We start from the raw sequence: 14,528 nt of genomic DNA, 5'->3' as shown, positions 1-14,528 counted from the left end.
AATTGTTTACTGATGGTAAAACAGGCTTTTAATCTCCAAATCTCTCCTCTCTTTCTGCAGAACGCCGTTTATAAGGGGGAGTACACCGCCACTCATCCAACAGTCAGATTGTTCTGGGAGGTTTTCCACGAGTTCCCTCTGGAAAAGAAGAAGCAGTTCTTGTGTAAGCCTTTAATTGCCTCCTTACGTGATCTGTGTGGCAGTTTAATTCTCTTACCCGCAGTCGCTTTGCGGTGTAATAATTTGCAGGTCATGAGAGCAGATCGTGAAGACAGCAGAGCTGCTTCGGGCTGCTTTAACGAAAGCGAGAACTTTTCAGTATTAATGAAAATAATCATACATTTCAGGAGTTTTAAAGTGTTACATTCAGATTCAACTGTTTACTTTACAAGACCTCAATTATGCTGAATTCTTTAATAATAGTAAATGATATGATTAAATAATGTCGAGCATAGTGATACCGCTGCTGTTGTGGGCAGTGTGGCATGACGATGTCCTGTTAAAATCACCCTGTGATTCTTGCTCCTAGATCAGAGGTGTCAAACATTTGGCCCGGGGGGCAGAACTGGCACTCTGAAGGGTCTATTCAGGCCAGCTAACCACAAACCTAACATTTGAACTTATGGGTCGTTCACTGCAGCCACTTTTAATGAGTCTCTGAATCCAGAATTTCAGGTTTTTAAATCTTAATAATGAGAATAATGCAATTTTTTTCTCTTTCTTTCTTTTTTTCTGTTCTGTAATTTTACACATTTATTTAAAGTGTATTTAAAGCCTAAAGAGTTCTGTGGGCAGGTTTCTCTGTTAAACAAGCATTTCTTTGCAGTGTAAAAAATATGCTTGTTTTTATTGCAACCAAGAATGACTTTTAGCCAAAATATGAAAATCGGAGCAATATTCTCTGCGAGTCAACAATTGTCTCTGCGAGACAGGCAAAGACCAGATTTATTATTAACATCCAGAAACATCAAGCTTGTGTCTGCACAAGAGCACAAACATGTTTCAGAGAGCTTCCCTAATTTTGTTTTACCACTGTTCTGTATGTCCCCTTTCTGCCTGCAGTGTTCCTGACCGGTAGCGACCGCATTCCCATCCACGGCATGGAGAGCCTGCGCATCATCATCCAGTCTACCACAGCAGAGGAGCACTATCTGCCCGTGGCCCACACCTGCTACAACCTGCTGGACATGCCCCGCTACCAGACCAAAGAGATCCTGCGCCGCCGCCTCACTCAGGCCGTGGAGCAGTACGAGGGCTTCAGCCTGGTCTGAGGGGAGTCCCAGAGGAGACTTAACGCACTTTAACAGCAATACACCCCCACGTGAGTGTCAAGAGTGTGAGTGGGCAATTTTTGGACACGGGAGGGTCACTCTGTTTATATATGGTCTAACAAGATTGTTAAGCATCTTGAATCTTAAAGGTCTATGTATGTAAATGCAGAGTATTATTGCTTTTTTGCTTTGGGCAAAGTTCCTCAGCCTTCCAGGACCATTTAGAGGAGATTCAAATGGCTGATAGATAACAGCCAACATGGAAATTAACCAAAAAAGCACTAAATGGACTAAAATGTGCAGAACAACCCTGGATTATGAAAACTTCGGGACCTAAACAGCAGGACCAGAGAAGGTTGAGAAACTCTTAATTTTTTTTTGCTTTGTTTTGTTTGCAAAGCCGTGTATTTTATATTCCTTAAATTCTATTTTTAATCATTAAAGAATCATGTTATTACCTTGAGACAATATATTGCTTTTTGTTACTTTTAATTTATTAAATAGAGTGGTTATTTTTTGACCGAATTAACACACACACACATATGTGTATATATATATATATACGTGTATGTAAATAGCACTTTGAATATAATCTTCACTGTGAGGTTGGGAGGAGTGTTAGTCCCGCTGATCCTTTTAAATCTGCCACCAGCATGTCCTCTATGCCTGATTCTGAAAGAGGACAGGGGAGTCAGGCAGGGAGCGAAGCATGCTGAACATCGTTTGCAATCCCTCGTTCTGTTTTAGCTGTGGCTCACAGAGCAGCTGACTTTGTTCTTGAACCTACATTCAACAGTGTTGCCTTTCTACAGCGAAACCTTCTGTACGGATACAAAAGTTGATTTTTTTTTTTTTTTTTTTTTGTAGATGTCTGTGCATGTTACTGAGTGAAAGCAAAAACCAGATTGCCATTTAGCAGTGACGTTTCTTGCAAGAAAAACATGTCAGCTGAATATGAAGCATCAGTTAGCATCACTCAGACTGGAAGTGGTAGCAAATACATGTTTGGCTCCTTCAGATAGACACAAAAAGATCGCACTTCCTGTTGTCACAAGCATGTAGATGTCGCGCTTGCGGGCTGTTTAGTTATAGATTTTCTAGCTGAAAGGGGCCGCATCATCTCAAGACACCATGAGATGACTGTCTGTTTTTATGAATGAGGAACTGTAGATACCAGGCTTTAAATACACTTTGTAATTGTATAAAGTTGGGTGTCTTACTATGGCAGTCAGTGGGGATTAACTTAGCCTCAGCCTCCAGTGGCCACTACAGGAATTGCAGGGTTTTTTTGTTGTTGTTTTTTTTAGCGCTTCCAGGTTTGCTTATAATATCTAAAATGTGACCTTGCCATCATACCTTTGCCCTCGATGACAGTGCCTAGCAACAACATAATCACAGTATGAAAGGTGGCGCTAGTCAAGCTAACACCACCCACGGATAGTGAAGACCCCAGCTAATCATTTTTGCCTGAAACTAGACGTGATGAGTGAGGAAACCGAAGGACAGTGAGCTTATCCTGGCTAATCCTCCTTTGTGACTATAAAATCATTTATGAAATGAACTTCCTGTTTCTTTCAGTGTGAGCTAAAACTAACGACTGAGCCCATAAACTACTGAGGTTGTCTACTGAGGTTACAGAGACAGGGAGCCCAGGGCGTGTTCTCCACAAGAGTCGCCCCCCTGATGGCCATTCTAAAGAATCCATATTTTACTACAGTCTGTGCGAGCAACAGGTGAAGGACCCAGAAAAAGAGAGCACCTCTCATTTAACCACTCTGGTTTCCAGCGATACACACTCCATGTTTGCCGTGGATGCACGGTTGTTGAAGAACAGTCTCCTTGATTAGTGGTAATTTTAATCGCTTTCAGGAAGTATTTTGAAACAGATTTTTAGATACACATTCTGATAGTCTGGTCCCTGACACAGACGAGTATCTGAATACAAAGTCCTTCTTGGCCAACGCAGCAGTATCTCAACAAACCAGGAGTTCGTCCTGTCGTCTGTGGTTTCTCTCTTCAATTCCATATAGCCTCTTTCAGTAGACACAGTAGATGGAAATATTCAGGAGGACACGACGATCCCAAACTGTCCAATCACAGCCATCGCAGACTGTGTCCATGTGGCGTGTAGTTACGGTGTAGGCTGCAGGGTTGCGTTTCAGAATATGTGCAGATTTAGAAATATAAATCCCCTGTAAATCCGGGGACAACCCCATCTCTAACAAAAATGACAAAAATGGTCATTTTTGTGTTTATGAAACTTTTCTCCCAGCCTTATTCACGGTTCTTTTTTTCCCTAACAAACACTCTCATGGCTTCTATAAAATGATGACTTAGACCTCAGAGGGTTAAACAAACTTTGGTCATTTTTGATCATCAGAGCGGCTCTCAGTTGGATTTATTCACCGTGTGACGGAGCCAAACTAGCCGTGTTTTTGCTAGGCCAAGCAAACCGATTCCTCTGTAATGACATTTGAACCGATTTGCTAAGAAGCAAATAAAAACATGTCCCAAAATGTCACATAAACCTAAATATACAAACATTAGAGTTAATAATTGTTATTAGTCTGGTCTCCAAGTGGAGATGAATATTTTAAGAGTGTGGGCAGATGACTTAGTAAACAGTCTGCATATAATAGCCATTTGATGATAAACTGTACCCATCATATTATTCCAAAGGTCGCCCTGATGATGCATAAATATTCCTGCGGTGACACCTCACAGTACAAGATAACATTTAATTAGGTTGTGTATTAGCGTGACGTGCGTGGAATGGTCTCGCATATATATATATTTATATATATATTTATATTTGTTTTTTTATATATATATTTCATACACGACAGTGGTGTTAATGTGACTTTGGGCAGTAAAATGACTCGATGTGTTCTGACTAACACGTCCTCTCAGCAATAACAACCTGAAGCAGCCCACTTCTGTACTCACAGCTCTGGGCCAAACATATAAAGGTCTCAAATGCTGGCAGTTCATCTTATTGCTTAGTTCCATACTGCATGTACACACACACACACACACACACACACACACACACACACACACACACACACACACACACACACACACACACACACACACACACTTTCCACATATTCAATCAATATTTGTCTGATTAAGGCTCCTGCAGAGTTTAGTCCTATGCAAAGGTTTGTGCAGCCCTTGACTTTTTTGCACCTTTAAATGTGCTAGAGAATAAGTTTGTTTTTTTTGTTTGTTTTTTTTTAAATCATTATTTGTCTGAAATTTACTCAAAGCTCTCTGTTCCAGCCAAGGTTTTCAATAAAATACAGTATAAAAGCAAGACTTCTGTGTGGGCTGTGATTGCATTTGAGCTTCCTTATTAAATTACTTGAATTCATGAACGGCATGTCCTATGACCAGATGGACCAGATGTGATGTCTCTGATTCATAGTTGTTTTTTAGTTGTTATCTGAGCACCTGCTGTTAGGGTTAGGGTTCTTGGTTTCAGTATAGTTTATTTTTAATTGATATTTTATGAGGGGCATATGTCAGAGGTGAGATTTTAGGTGTTACAAGAAAAACCCCCAGAAGTTTTTGAAAGCAGTTCACTCACAGTCTTCCAAACGTTCAGACTCAGTGAACATGCTTCATCAGCTGAGATGTTTGAGATCAATTGGCTGACCTTGAAGGAGAGGTCAAAGGTCACATATGACATATTTTAAATCCTTACATGGTATAAAGCTTTTTGTCAATTTTATACCAATAAATCATTAAGTTGAACTGAAGACCATGGTGGGTGAAAGCCAAATTTTAATATGCCACATATAATCTTTTATATGTACATTCATATTTAAACAATTTTATTTATTTAATTTGGTGCTGTAGTTTTTTTTATACAGACTTTTAATCCCTGTTTTATTTCCTTTTATTACTTTCCTTCCCGCCATCGCACAGTGCTCTAGGGAGGTCCTTACCTTCCTGTATAAAGCGCCTTGAGGCAGCTGATGTTGTGATTTGCTGCTATATAAATAAACTGACTGATCTCAGATCTGTCTGTAAAGTCCTTCGACTGGATGAGTGAACATTCGCAACCTCACAAAGGAAAAACACAGAGCCCAAAAAACCTTCAGTAAAAATATGATTTCATTCACATTATATACAAAATACAATTTATGTACTAAAATGTACACACTCAGTTCATTAAGCCCGGCCAGTGTTTACATTCAGTGAAAACAAAATTCACACTGATTACCATCCAGAAAATTGGAGAGAAAAAAAAGGGATAAAGTACTCGCTCACAGAAATGTAAACATATACGATGATCCATATTTACAAACAAACAAACTACATCGAGGACCAGAGGACGAGGCTTCGTCGACCACGCCCGCGCTCGCCTCAGAACTGGCCTTGTCAGTGTTAATCGGTGTGAGCAAACACAGCAGTGATTTAAAGGGGACGATAGCTTATTTAACATCAAGTAAATGAGGGGAAAGCAGGTTAAGGCGTACAAAAACGCAGCAAGTGTCAGTGGTCATCTTGAAACTGGGTGATTTCCAGAAGGAGATGAAAGATTTTGGCTCACTGTGTGCGCTCTGAGCTGCTGTCTTTGGGCTGCAGTGAAAGAGGAAACCACTTCTTTCAAACGATAAAACTTCTACAGAAGCAATGGAAGAGGATTTAATGCTGTGGTCACAAGTGAAACTTCGGTACTGTCAGCATGATCGAGTAACATCTCCTTTAGAAAAATACACACGATCCTTAAAAAGCAGCGACAACTTTATAGCTAATGACCAAATTATCAAGTGTTTTGGTTTTTTTGGTTTTTTTAAGACTTCTACAGCTGTGCATGAGACAAACATTCAAAATAAATTATCAGCAATACAAGTGTGATTCAGTTTAGTTTGTGCGTATGTTGCTTCGTCTGGAGTGACGTCCCCTCCTCGAGGTGAGGCCCGGCGACAACAACGTTTTTCCAGACGCAGCAGGTTTGATGGAGGGAAACCCTGCCGAGCTCGACGGAGCGCGTCAACAGCATCCAACAGCGAGGAAAACATGATTGTTTCTAGCAAGGTGAGATGTGTTGACTGTGACACTGGAGACACAGCACCAGTCCTCTTATTGAGTCTTTGTTTTATTCAGATGAATTTAGTTGAGTCTCTTTTGCTGATGAGCACTTCGAGCAGCCGCAGTTTGGCTTTGACGTGCTTGTATTCGTTGTACTCCACAGCCAGTGGGGAGCGGTCCTCCTTCTGCACGTTCCTGCAGGAACAAGGCGGCAAATGTTACGACGCTGCGAGAAAAAACCTTTGTGTCAAGGTTTCTTATTATGCAGCTCCGAATATTTGACATTGACAAACTCTTTTTTTCTTACCTTCCATTTTGTCTAAAAAACTGGTCCTCAAACTCTTTCAAGTTCTTGCGAATCCTCTTCTTCTCCTCTCTCGTCTCTTGGAGCTGCTCTACAAGTTCCTGCCTGTGGGATGAGGAGAATTTTTTTTTTTTTAAATGTCTCACATTAAAATATACACGGACTTCCAGCATTTACAAAAAAAAGGCAAGGGTACTTGGCAACTCTGTCAATTAGCCTTTTAGAGGAATTTCTAAATTTGTGCTCTGGTTGGATTTCTGTGTGTGTAGACAGTGATAGATCTGCGATTTTTGCTGATTTATCAGGATTAATCATCTCAAACAGACCCAAATCAGTCACAAACTGACAGTAAACCAAGCGTTTTGCGAGTACTTACATAGTAGCTGAGTGCAGGTTGGACAGCCTCGTGTCCATCGTGTTCTTGGACGGGGAAAGTTCGTCCACGGGTGAAATGAAACCATCCACTTCCTCGTCTGCGTGCTCCAGGAAGCTGAACACGCCGATGTCGGGTCGCACGGTCACGGTGAACTGGGTCTTGGAGTCTCCGTCGTCCTCCGAGCCGTCCTCTTCCTCCTACAAAGAGAGCGAGGAAGGCTTTAGACTCAACAGGCTGCAAAGGAGGGGAGGGGGCAGAGAGTCTCATCGTGCAGTGAGCGCTGCTGCAGCAGACGGCCTCCTTGGCTCAAATACTGCAGGGCGTGAGGATCGTGCAGTGTTAGTGGACAGAGGTTAGAAATCACCGCGATGGTCGTCATTTGTGAATCACATCTGGAATCATTCATTTCTATGAATAGAGTTAATCAGGCCACCTTTATGCAACTAAAACTGTTCAATTAATACAGAAAATTTAAAAAAAAAGGTGTCCACAGAGTGCCTGCAAACAGTGCTGGAAAAAATAATGATAACAATGATACATTTTTAATATACTGTATGCGCATATTTGCTGTTTAGGAAAAATAAACCAGTATTCCAGCCTTGTTTTAGGCACTTAAATCACAACAAGCTTCAACCCATTTAATATCCACTTACATCATTACATCAATCACAGAGTGATTCATAGATCAGCAACTACTGATTCAACACTTCTACAGTTGCCCGTTTCCGCAGCAGGAAACAGGCAACTGCCCAATCAACAGGCAGCAATCAGGCTCATTAGAGGGCAACTGGTAGTAAATATAAAGGGGGAGGAGGGGTGGGAGTTTAGCAGGTGAGGAAGAGGGAGCCGGTTCACTGATTATTAAGCAGCAGCAATGGCTCTTCACCTTGATATCATCGAAGAAGAGTGCGGTTTCACCCTCGATAATGGGCTGTAGGAGGGGACCTCTGCGCTTGCTGGAGGGAGAGCCCTGTGGTGACGGTCGAGAAGGAGGAGTTAACCACGCTGAGACGCTAACTCTGACCTTTTTTTTTTTTTTTTACAGTACTTCACACTTTTCTGTCAAGTTTAAGCACATTTAACGGCTTTTTTGTTCTGTTTGAGCTCCTCTGTCTGCTCCTCTGCATCTCCATGTCAGGAACAATATGGCAGCAGGCTCAGCATGCGTGGTGCAGATTAGATGCAGTGCATTATATAATGAGTGCACATAATGCAGATCATGTCTTACATAATAAAAATGTTCAGTAAATAACTTTACTGAGAGCTTTACACTCAGTCTATAAGCAGATTTATTTTCCTACATCTCTGAAATATAAATATTTAAAAATACATTTTAAGAATTGGCCGTGTTTATTTTCCGTTTATTTAACTTGGCTGTGTTGTTTTTCACTTCCTGAGCCTCTTCAACACTCTGCTGTCACTTCCTGTGACCTCAGCCTGTAACCTCTGACCTTGCTTTACGAGTGCTCTGAAAGCTGCTTCATGGCTGCTGTCCGTTCCCAGCAGCAGGTGCTAAAGCCGGCACGAGCTGGGATTAGGTGTCTGTGCATGTTTTGAGAGTGTGGCTTTAAACCCGGCAGCTAAAGGGAGGCTGGGATGTGATACTTACTATGACGGGAATGGTGGAGGCTCTACACAAGATCTGCTTCACCAGGCGATATCTGTCGTACAGCGGCTTCATGATTTGCCTCTCGCTCTTGGTCATCTGCTCCAGGTGGGGAGAACAAAGATACACTGTTAGCACAGTTTTAGCACATTTCTGTCATCCTCTCTACCTGCACGCTAACTAGCTACTTTGCTAACATAAAACAAAATTACAGCGAAACCATTTTTCTTCACTATAAGATCTCTGCAGGGCGTGATATGTAACTGTACTGATAGGAATAAAAATTACTGCATCTGGATTTGGTCCAGACAAACTGGTATGGGTTCAGCTTTATTTGCAAAACTGGGCAAATTTTTGCATTTAAAATGTCTAAAATAAAACAAACACATCGTCCATCTCGCTCGTCACAATCTGTGCTTGTTTACTCGACACGTGAGGGTGGAGGGAGCCTTACCGGTCGGCCGTGGATACTCTCGTAGTAGAGAAGAGCTTTCTGCAGGGCGACTTTCTCTGCGGCGATCTGCTCCCGTGTCATATCCTGTTAGCGGGAGACAGGAAGTGAGTCATTCGCCATTTAAAAGTGACAAGAGTTCAGTCCGTGTTGCTCGCAGCAAAACTTATTTGGCTCTGTGTGATAATAAATTCAAAGTGTGCAGTCTGCTTTAAAATTTATGCTGTAAACATGTAAAGTCTTTTGGCTTTTAATGTTTTATTCCATCGTCTGTGTGAGCGTGCGACATAGCCGCGGATTTACCTTGATGTCCTCGGGGCGGTTCACCTCGTCCCTCTTCTCCTGCAGCTTCTTCTGAATTCCTTCCAGGGTGCTTTCCACCGGCGGCTTCGACACCTTCTCCTGCTGAGGTTTCTTCTCCAGCTGCGAGCCGAAGCTTTTGGGCAGCGTGTTGCTGCGCTGGCGGGGCTGAGGCGTCAGGTCCTCCTCAGACTTCATCAGCTTGTGTTCTGGTGAAGAAGACGGGAACCAGAGCTTTTCAGTAAGTTGTGTAGAAAGGCGGGACAAGTTTGGAAGTGATCCAATCAGAAGCAAGTTAGATGCCTGAATCATGACTAAAACTAGATCAAATTTGCTGTCAGAATGTGTGTGCGCATGTGTGTGTGTGTTACCTTTTAGATCTTTGCGAAGCCTAGCCAGTTCATTCATCCACCGCAGCACTTCTGGGTTTGCAGCTTTGTCACTGTGGGAGGGCTGCGTGGAAGAAAAGAAAAAAAAACAAACCAGATGATCAGCTGCTCTTTCAAAATAAAATACCTACAATTACTGTTCACATGAGGATAACAGTGTAAATCTGAAGTAGGGCTCTGCCTTGCTAAACAACAAGGCAGAGCCCTACTTGGTGTAATGATGCACCTCTGACAGTCAATATTCTTGTTTATGTTTCACAGAAACATCATTACAGTCTGACTTTAAGGCGTGGGGCTTTATTAACAATGACGAATGAACCGGTCGTTACTACCTACCCTGTATTTTCGCTCCTCTTCATACTTCTCCTCAAACCTGTGGATCTTTTTCTTCAGTACATGAATCCTCTTTGTGAGCTGGGCGGAGGTCAGCTCCTCTCTTTCATCATCACAGGAGCCAAGCGATGAACTCCGCCTGCGACTGTAGAGATAAATGACGCTGTTACAGCTCCCAGTTCCTTCCTGCCAGACACGCAGCTCTGCAAAAGCACACGTCAGCTTACCTGATGAACGAGTGAGCGTTAGGTGGCGATGGAGGCACTTCCGTGTCATCCAGGTACTGCTGGGAGTGTCCGTAGGCGTAAAACCGAGGGGAGACCATCGGGTCGCTGGACTCCTCCAGGAGCTGGCGGATCAGACGCCCCCCACAGTGAGGGGACAGCCTGGCCTCCTCACGGTCCATGCTCTCCCTCTGCAGCGAGTACGCCGGGGTTGGTTCTGAGTGACACAAAAACAAAAATGTAAAGATTTTCGTCACACTTTCATCATTCTGCACACGCAAGACATAAGAGAATGTGAAAAAACAACAGATTAGTCAGCACATCGGCACATTCATGCATGGAAAATCCTTAACGTTGGAACAATATGATGCTGGAAAACCAGCCGCATTGAGAAAAGCCTTCTTAAATCCGCAATATGATATATAAAAGCACTAAAACATCCGATGTGAGTTCATGGGCACTGTTATCAGAACACATTCAGCCTGCTCTTTGGTGGCTAGCACGCTACCGAATGTCACATTTCACATATTTTCCTGTTGGGTTATATATGTATATTTTGTGAAGTCAAAGAGCAAATATAGGAGGTCAAAATGTGAAAGTGTCCTGGGAAAGTCAAACAGCATTCACGACTCGTTTTCTAAAATCAGCCCCGCTTCCCATCCTGAAGACGCCAGACAGCGACTTCTCTCCCTGCTAACATCATCTCGGAGCCTCTCTGGCTCTGTGGAAGGTTCTGGATGTGCTTCAGTGGGAAAAAAATAAATAAAAAGAATTTCCTCTGGGGCTCAGCAGTCACAGATGTTGCTCTGAAACTGTGGGTAAGACACACCCACCCTGCCTCTCTCTCTCTTTATTCATCCCTTGGTTACAGAGTCTCCACTCTGGCAATAATTATGCCTGTTGAAAATAGCCGTGCAGATACCCCTGACAATCGCCGGGCTATTAATAAAGCCCGGCACTCTGTGGGATAATGTCAGGGCGTGACCCCTGATGAGAGGTACAGTGATGAGCTTGTGTTTTAGTTTCCACTCGGCACGACGACAGGGGAACGGCGCATCTGTTCGAGCACGTGTGCGTTAGAGAGAGCGACAGAGCAGACCGAGGATGATCTGATTGTTTAAAAGTTAAACTAGAAGCTCTCTACGAAATGTCTCAAAACATAAAAGTCAGCAGGAACTCTGATGTAGATTTCATGGAACAGGAGACACCCATAAAATCAGGTGTCGGCTGATGAACAACATGCAGGGGAGACGTTACACCGAGAAAACAGATAAAAGGGAGTAAAAACAAGCGCTGAAGGAAACCAACTGTCAGTGTAAACATTCAAGGTGTCAGTATGCAACCAGGAAAATATGCACGCCCAGTCCAACACCGCACATGCATATTTTTCTTAGCTGGGGTGGGTTAAGGTGTATAAGAAATGATTTAGCTCAAATTCCAGCTCGGGAGTCCCGGGGGGTCCTCCTTCACTTCCAGGTACGTGCAGTTCATCGAGTAGCAGGGCTCTCGCTTGTTAGAGCTCTCTCATAGCAAACAAACCCTCAGTCAGACTGAAGGTCTTCCTTTGAGGCCTATTATCAAGCTTAGTGCAGTGTAGCCGGCCAGTAAGGCTTCACGGCATTTGAAATTAATCCTTTAAATCAACTGCTCGCTGATGGCTGAGGATTAACTGGACTAATGAAACAAAAAAAATACGCCGGTGTGCCATTTCACTAAAGGTCGTGTGTGTGTGCGTGTGCGCAGGCGTGCCACCCTTTGCCACAATGTTCCCGATCACTCAAGCATGTTGCCATGCAGCGGTAAAAGTCAGACAGACAGACTTTCCTTTCTTTCACTCTGGCATCTCACTCGCCGAAAAGGCCAGTCAGCACTGACGGTGATGTTAGTGGGAGACTTACCATCGCAACAACTTGGATGGAAAATGCTTTTGAAATCAAGGAAAGGGGAGTTACAAAACGGAGAATCTAGAGGAACAAAAGAGGGAAATGGGGGGGGGGGGGGGGGGGGGGGGGGGGGGATGGAGAAGGAGAAGAGGACAAGATGAAGGAAGAAAAACAAAGAAAGAGAAGTAAGAAATAAGCCAAAGAACCAGCAGGCATCCTTCCTGCTGAATCAGTTACTGGAAATTAAACTAATACACAGACACATAAACTTTAATGAACTCGTGGGACACGTGAGATCCATAACTGTGTCTCCCGCTGTCTGAAAAAAAAATCAGCCACTGTTGTTTCCACCACCGCTGGCACACAGGCGGGGGACACCAAATATCAGGTCATGCTAGAACTTTACTGGGACAAAGGTCTCCAACCCCTGCCTGAAGCCCTCATTCACCCACATGGCCATTTGGCCCGCAGTATGCCTTCTGTACAGTATGCAGCAATTCCTCTCTGGCACTCTGTGCTGATGAATAATCGTGCCAACTACACGGAAATACAGTTCAGCTTTGCACAATACTTGCACGCACCATGACCAGCTCTGCTTGTTCTCATGTGGAGCAGCCTGTCACAGCCAATCATGCAGGCGCCCTGCTGCGTGCCTGTTACCACGAGCTTAGTTATGTATTCAGGACACAATGTACAGAACAGAGGGAAGGTGGGGGGAGTTTAAGGAAGAGGAAGAAAGGGTGAAAAAATTGACAAGATGCAAAGGATGGTATACAAATGAGTAAAACCGCCACGTGGACTGAATAAAGAACTGTAACTCACTGCAGTGTGCCTCACTAGAACACAAATTTCATTTTAACTACAAGCATCTAAACACACCGTCTACCAGGCTAGGCAAAATAGCTCAAACCATGACTTCAAACAAGCTAAACAGCTTAATATCTCAGACACAACACTTCACTATGAGACAACAACAAATCTAAAGCTTGCTGGTGTTTTCCCTCTATGAGGTCCGGCCACTAGAGAGCTCCACCAAACACGCAATTGCCCACTAATGCTCCAAACACGCGGCTGCTGAAAGTGACAGGCTGCTTGCATGGAACAGTTTTGATTCTTGCTTCAAACAGGAAGCAGCAGCGGTGGCGGAGGCAGTGAGAGTCAAAGCCAATCACCGCAGCGGAAAGATGTCAACACAACATGCAGAAACATGTCCTTCCAGTGTGCGAATGAACACGTTGGCCATCATTCCAGAGTACAGTTCAGCAAAACCCTCGGCTTTCACCAATCAACACAGAAACCTCCACCCTTGCAATACCCAGACAGCACAAACGAGAATGCGCACAGCGCAGGCACGACAAAAACAAACACATTAATAACAAGCTCGAGAGAGGTCTGATGGCTAAAGGAAGGCGAAAGAAACCAACGGATGACACAGTGCTTTAGCTCTTTTTGCAAATTCTCTTAACAGTAATGCCACTTGATAAGCCAGGATCAATAAATTAGGATCCTGCGTACAGCTGACATCTCAGGCACGTGCAGAGACGTCAACATCTAAATGGAGCACGAACTTTAACAGTTCAGCCATGATCAATAAACTCTCCAAACCTAACCCAAGTTTGTGCAGCCACCTCAATGCTACGCTGTTATCGCCATCCATGCCGACCCTTTAATGATTGATTTGTGAGTGAAAACAACAGCAGTGGTCATCTGTTGCTAAGCCTGCACACAGGCTTTCCACATAGGTGATAGATTCTGCTAGAACCTCACTGTTTACTCTTTAAATAAAACCACAGATCGAGTATTTGCTGCACTTTCATATTTTCCTCATGGGAGATCAAGGTAGTACTGCAATCCTTCTAACCAAGCAAACAAACACGTCTCTGGTGTCTCTCCTGCAGAAATAGTTAGCCTAGGGAACAAGAGGATCTTTAACAATTAAATTCTGCAGGAAAAGCAGAAGCAGCATGCTTCAGGAGGAGGAGCAGATGAGGCAGCAGAAGGTGTGCAGCTGCAACCCAGACACCCAACCTGGGGTGGAGGATCCTGAACCTGCTGTCTGGACATGTGTGTCCTTTTGTCCAGACAAACTGTAAATGGACTAAAAGCAAAGGAAAGAAACATCTAAGCAACAGCCAGGTGGTCTCCAGGCTCACCTCCCCAGTTGTTGTCCTCAGTCAGTGCTGTCAGGTCCAACCGGGGCACGTCCTCACAGCTTGTCTTCTCGCAGTCTGAGTCCGGGCCGCGCACCTCTCCGCCAACCCTACCCGCGTCACAAGTGACCGGCGACTCCTGGATCTTCATCGTCTTCAACGTCTGCACAACCATGAGAGAAAAGAAACGAGCGCTCA

The 14,528-nt window shown here is 43.8% G+C and overlaps 2 protein-coding genes across 10 annotated transcripts in view; one reads left to right on the top strand and one right to left on the bottom strand.

The window, feature by feature from the left end:
* Positions 1-4,597, top strand: part of herc3 (HECT and RLD domain containing E3 ubiquitin protein ligase 3) — a 34,462-nt gene extending 29,865 nt beyond the window's left edge. The window contains exons 24-25 of the mRNA XM_063476126.1: positions 61-163; positions 1,063-4,597. Of these exons, the coding sequence (XP_063332196.1) occupies positions 61-163; positions 1,063-1,271 (312 nt within the window). The 3' untranslated portion in view covers positions 1,272-4,597. The remainder of the gene's footprint in view (positions 1-60; positions 164-1,062) is intronic.
* A 778-nt stretch (positions 4,598-5,375) lies between these two features.
* Positions 5,376-14,528, bottom strand: part of fam13a (family with sequence similarity 13 member A) — a 50,909-nt gene continuing 41,756 nt past the window's right edge. For 2 of the 9 annotated variants that reach the window (XM_063476116.1, XM_063476117.1), the window contains exons 13-23: positions 14,334-14,493; positions 12,196-12,261; positions 10,301-10,514; positions 10,077-10,218; positions 9,355-9,804; positions 9,055-9,138; positions 8,604-8,699; positions 7,881-7,964; positions 6,995-7,191; positions 6,622-6,723; positions 5,376-6,509 (exon numbers count right to left, since the gene is read on the bottom strand). In XM_063476116.1, the coding sequence (XP_063332186.1) occupies positions 6,386-6,509; positions 6,622-6,723; positions 6,995-7,191; positions 7,881-7,964; positions 8,604-8,699; positions 9,055-9,138; positions 9,355-9,804; positions 10,077-10,218; positions 10,301-10,514; positions 12,196-12,261; positions 14,334-14,493 (1,719 nt within the window). In that variant the 3' untranslated portion in view covers positions 5,376-6,385. Of the gene's footprint in view, positions 6,510-6,621; positions 6,724-6,994; positions 7,192-7,880; positions 7,965-8,603; positions 8,703-9,054; positions 9,139-9,354; positions 9,805-10,076; positions 10,219-10,300; positions 10,515-12,195; positions 12,262-14,333; positions 14,494-14,528 lie in introns of all 9 variants that reach the window. The other 7 variants (XM_063476119.1, XM_063476120.1, XM_063476123.1 and 4 more) reach the window with 7 other exon arrangements.

The sequence above is a fragment of the Pelmatolapia mariae genome, linkage group LG6, assembly GCF_036321145.2.
Source record: "Pelmatolapia mariae isolate MD_Pm_ZW linkage group LG6, Pm_UMD_F_2, whole genome shotgun sequence".
Lineage (NCBI taxonomy): Eukaryota > Metazoa > Chordata > Actinopteri > Cichliformes > Cichlidae > Pelmatolapia > Pelmatolapia mariae.
This window is presented reverse-complemented; position numbering and strand designations above follow the sequence as displayed.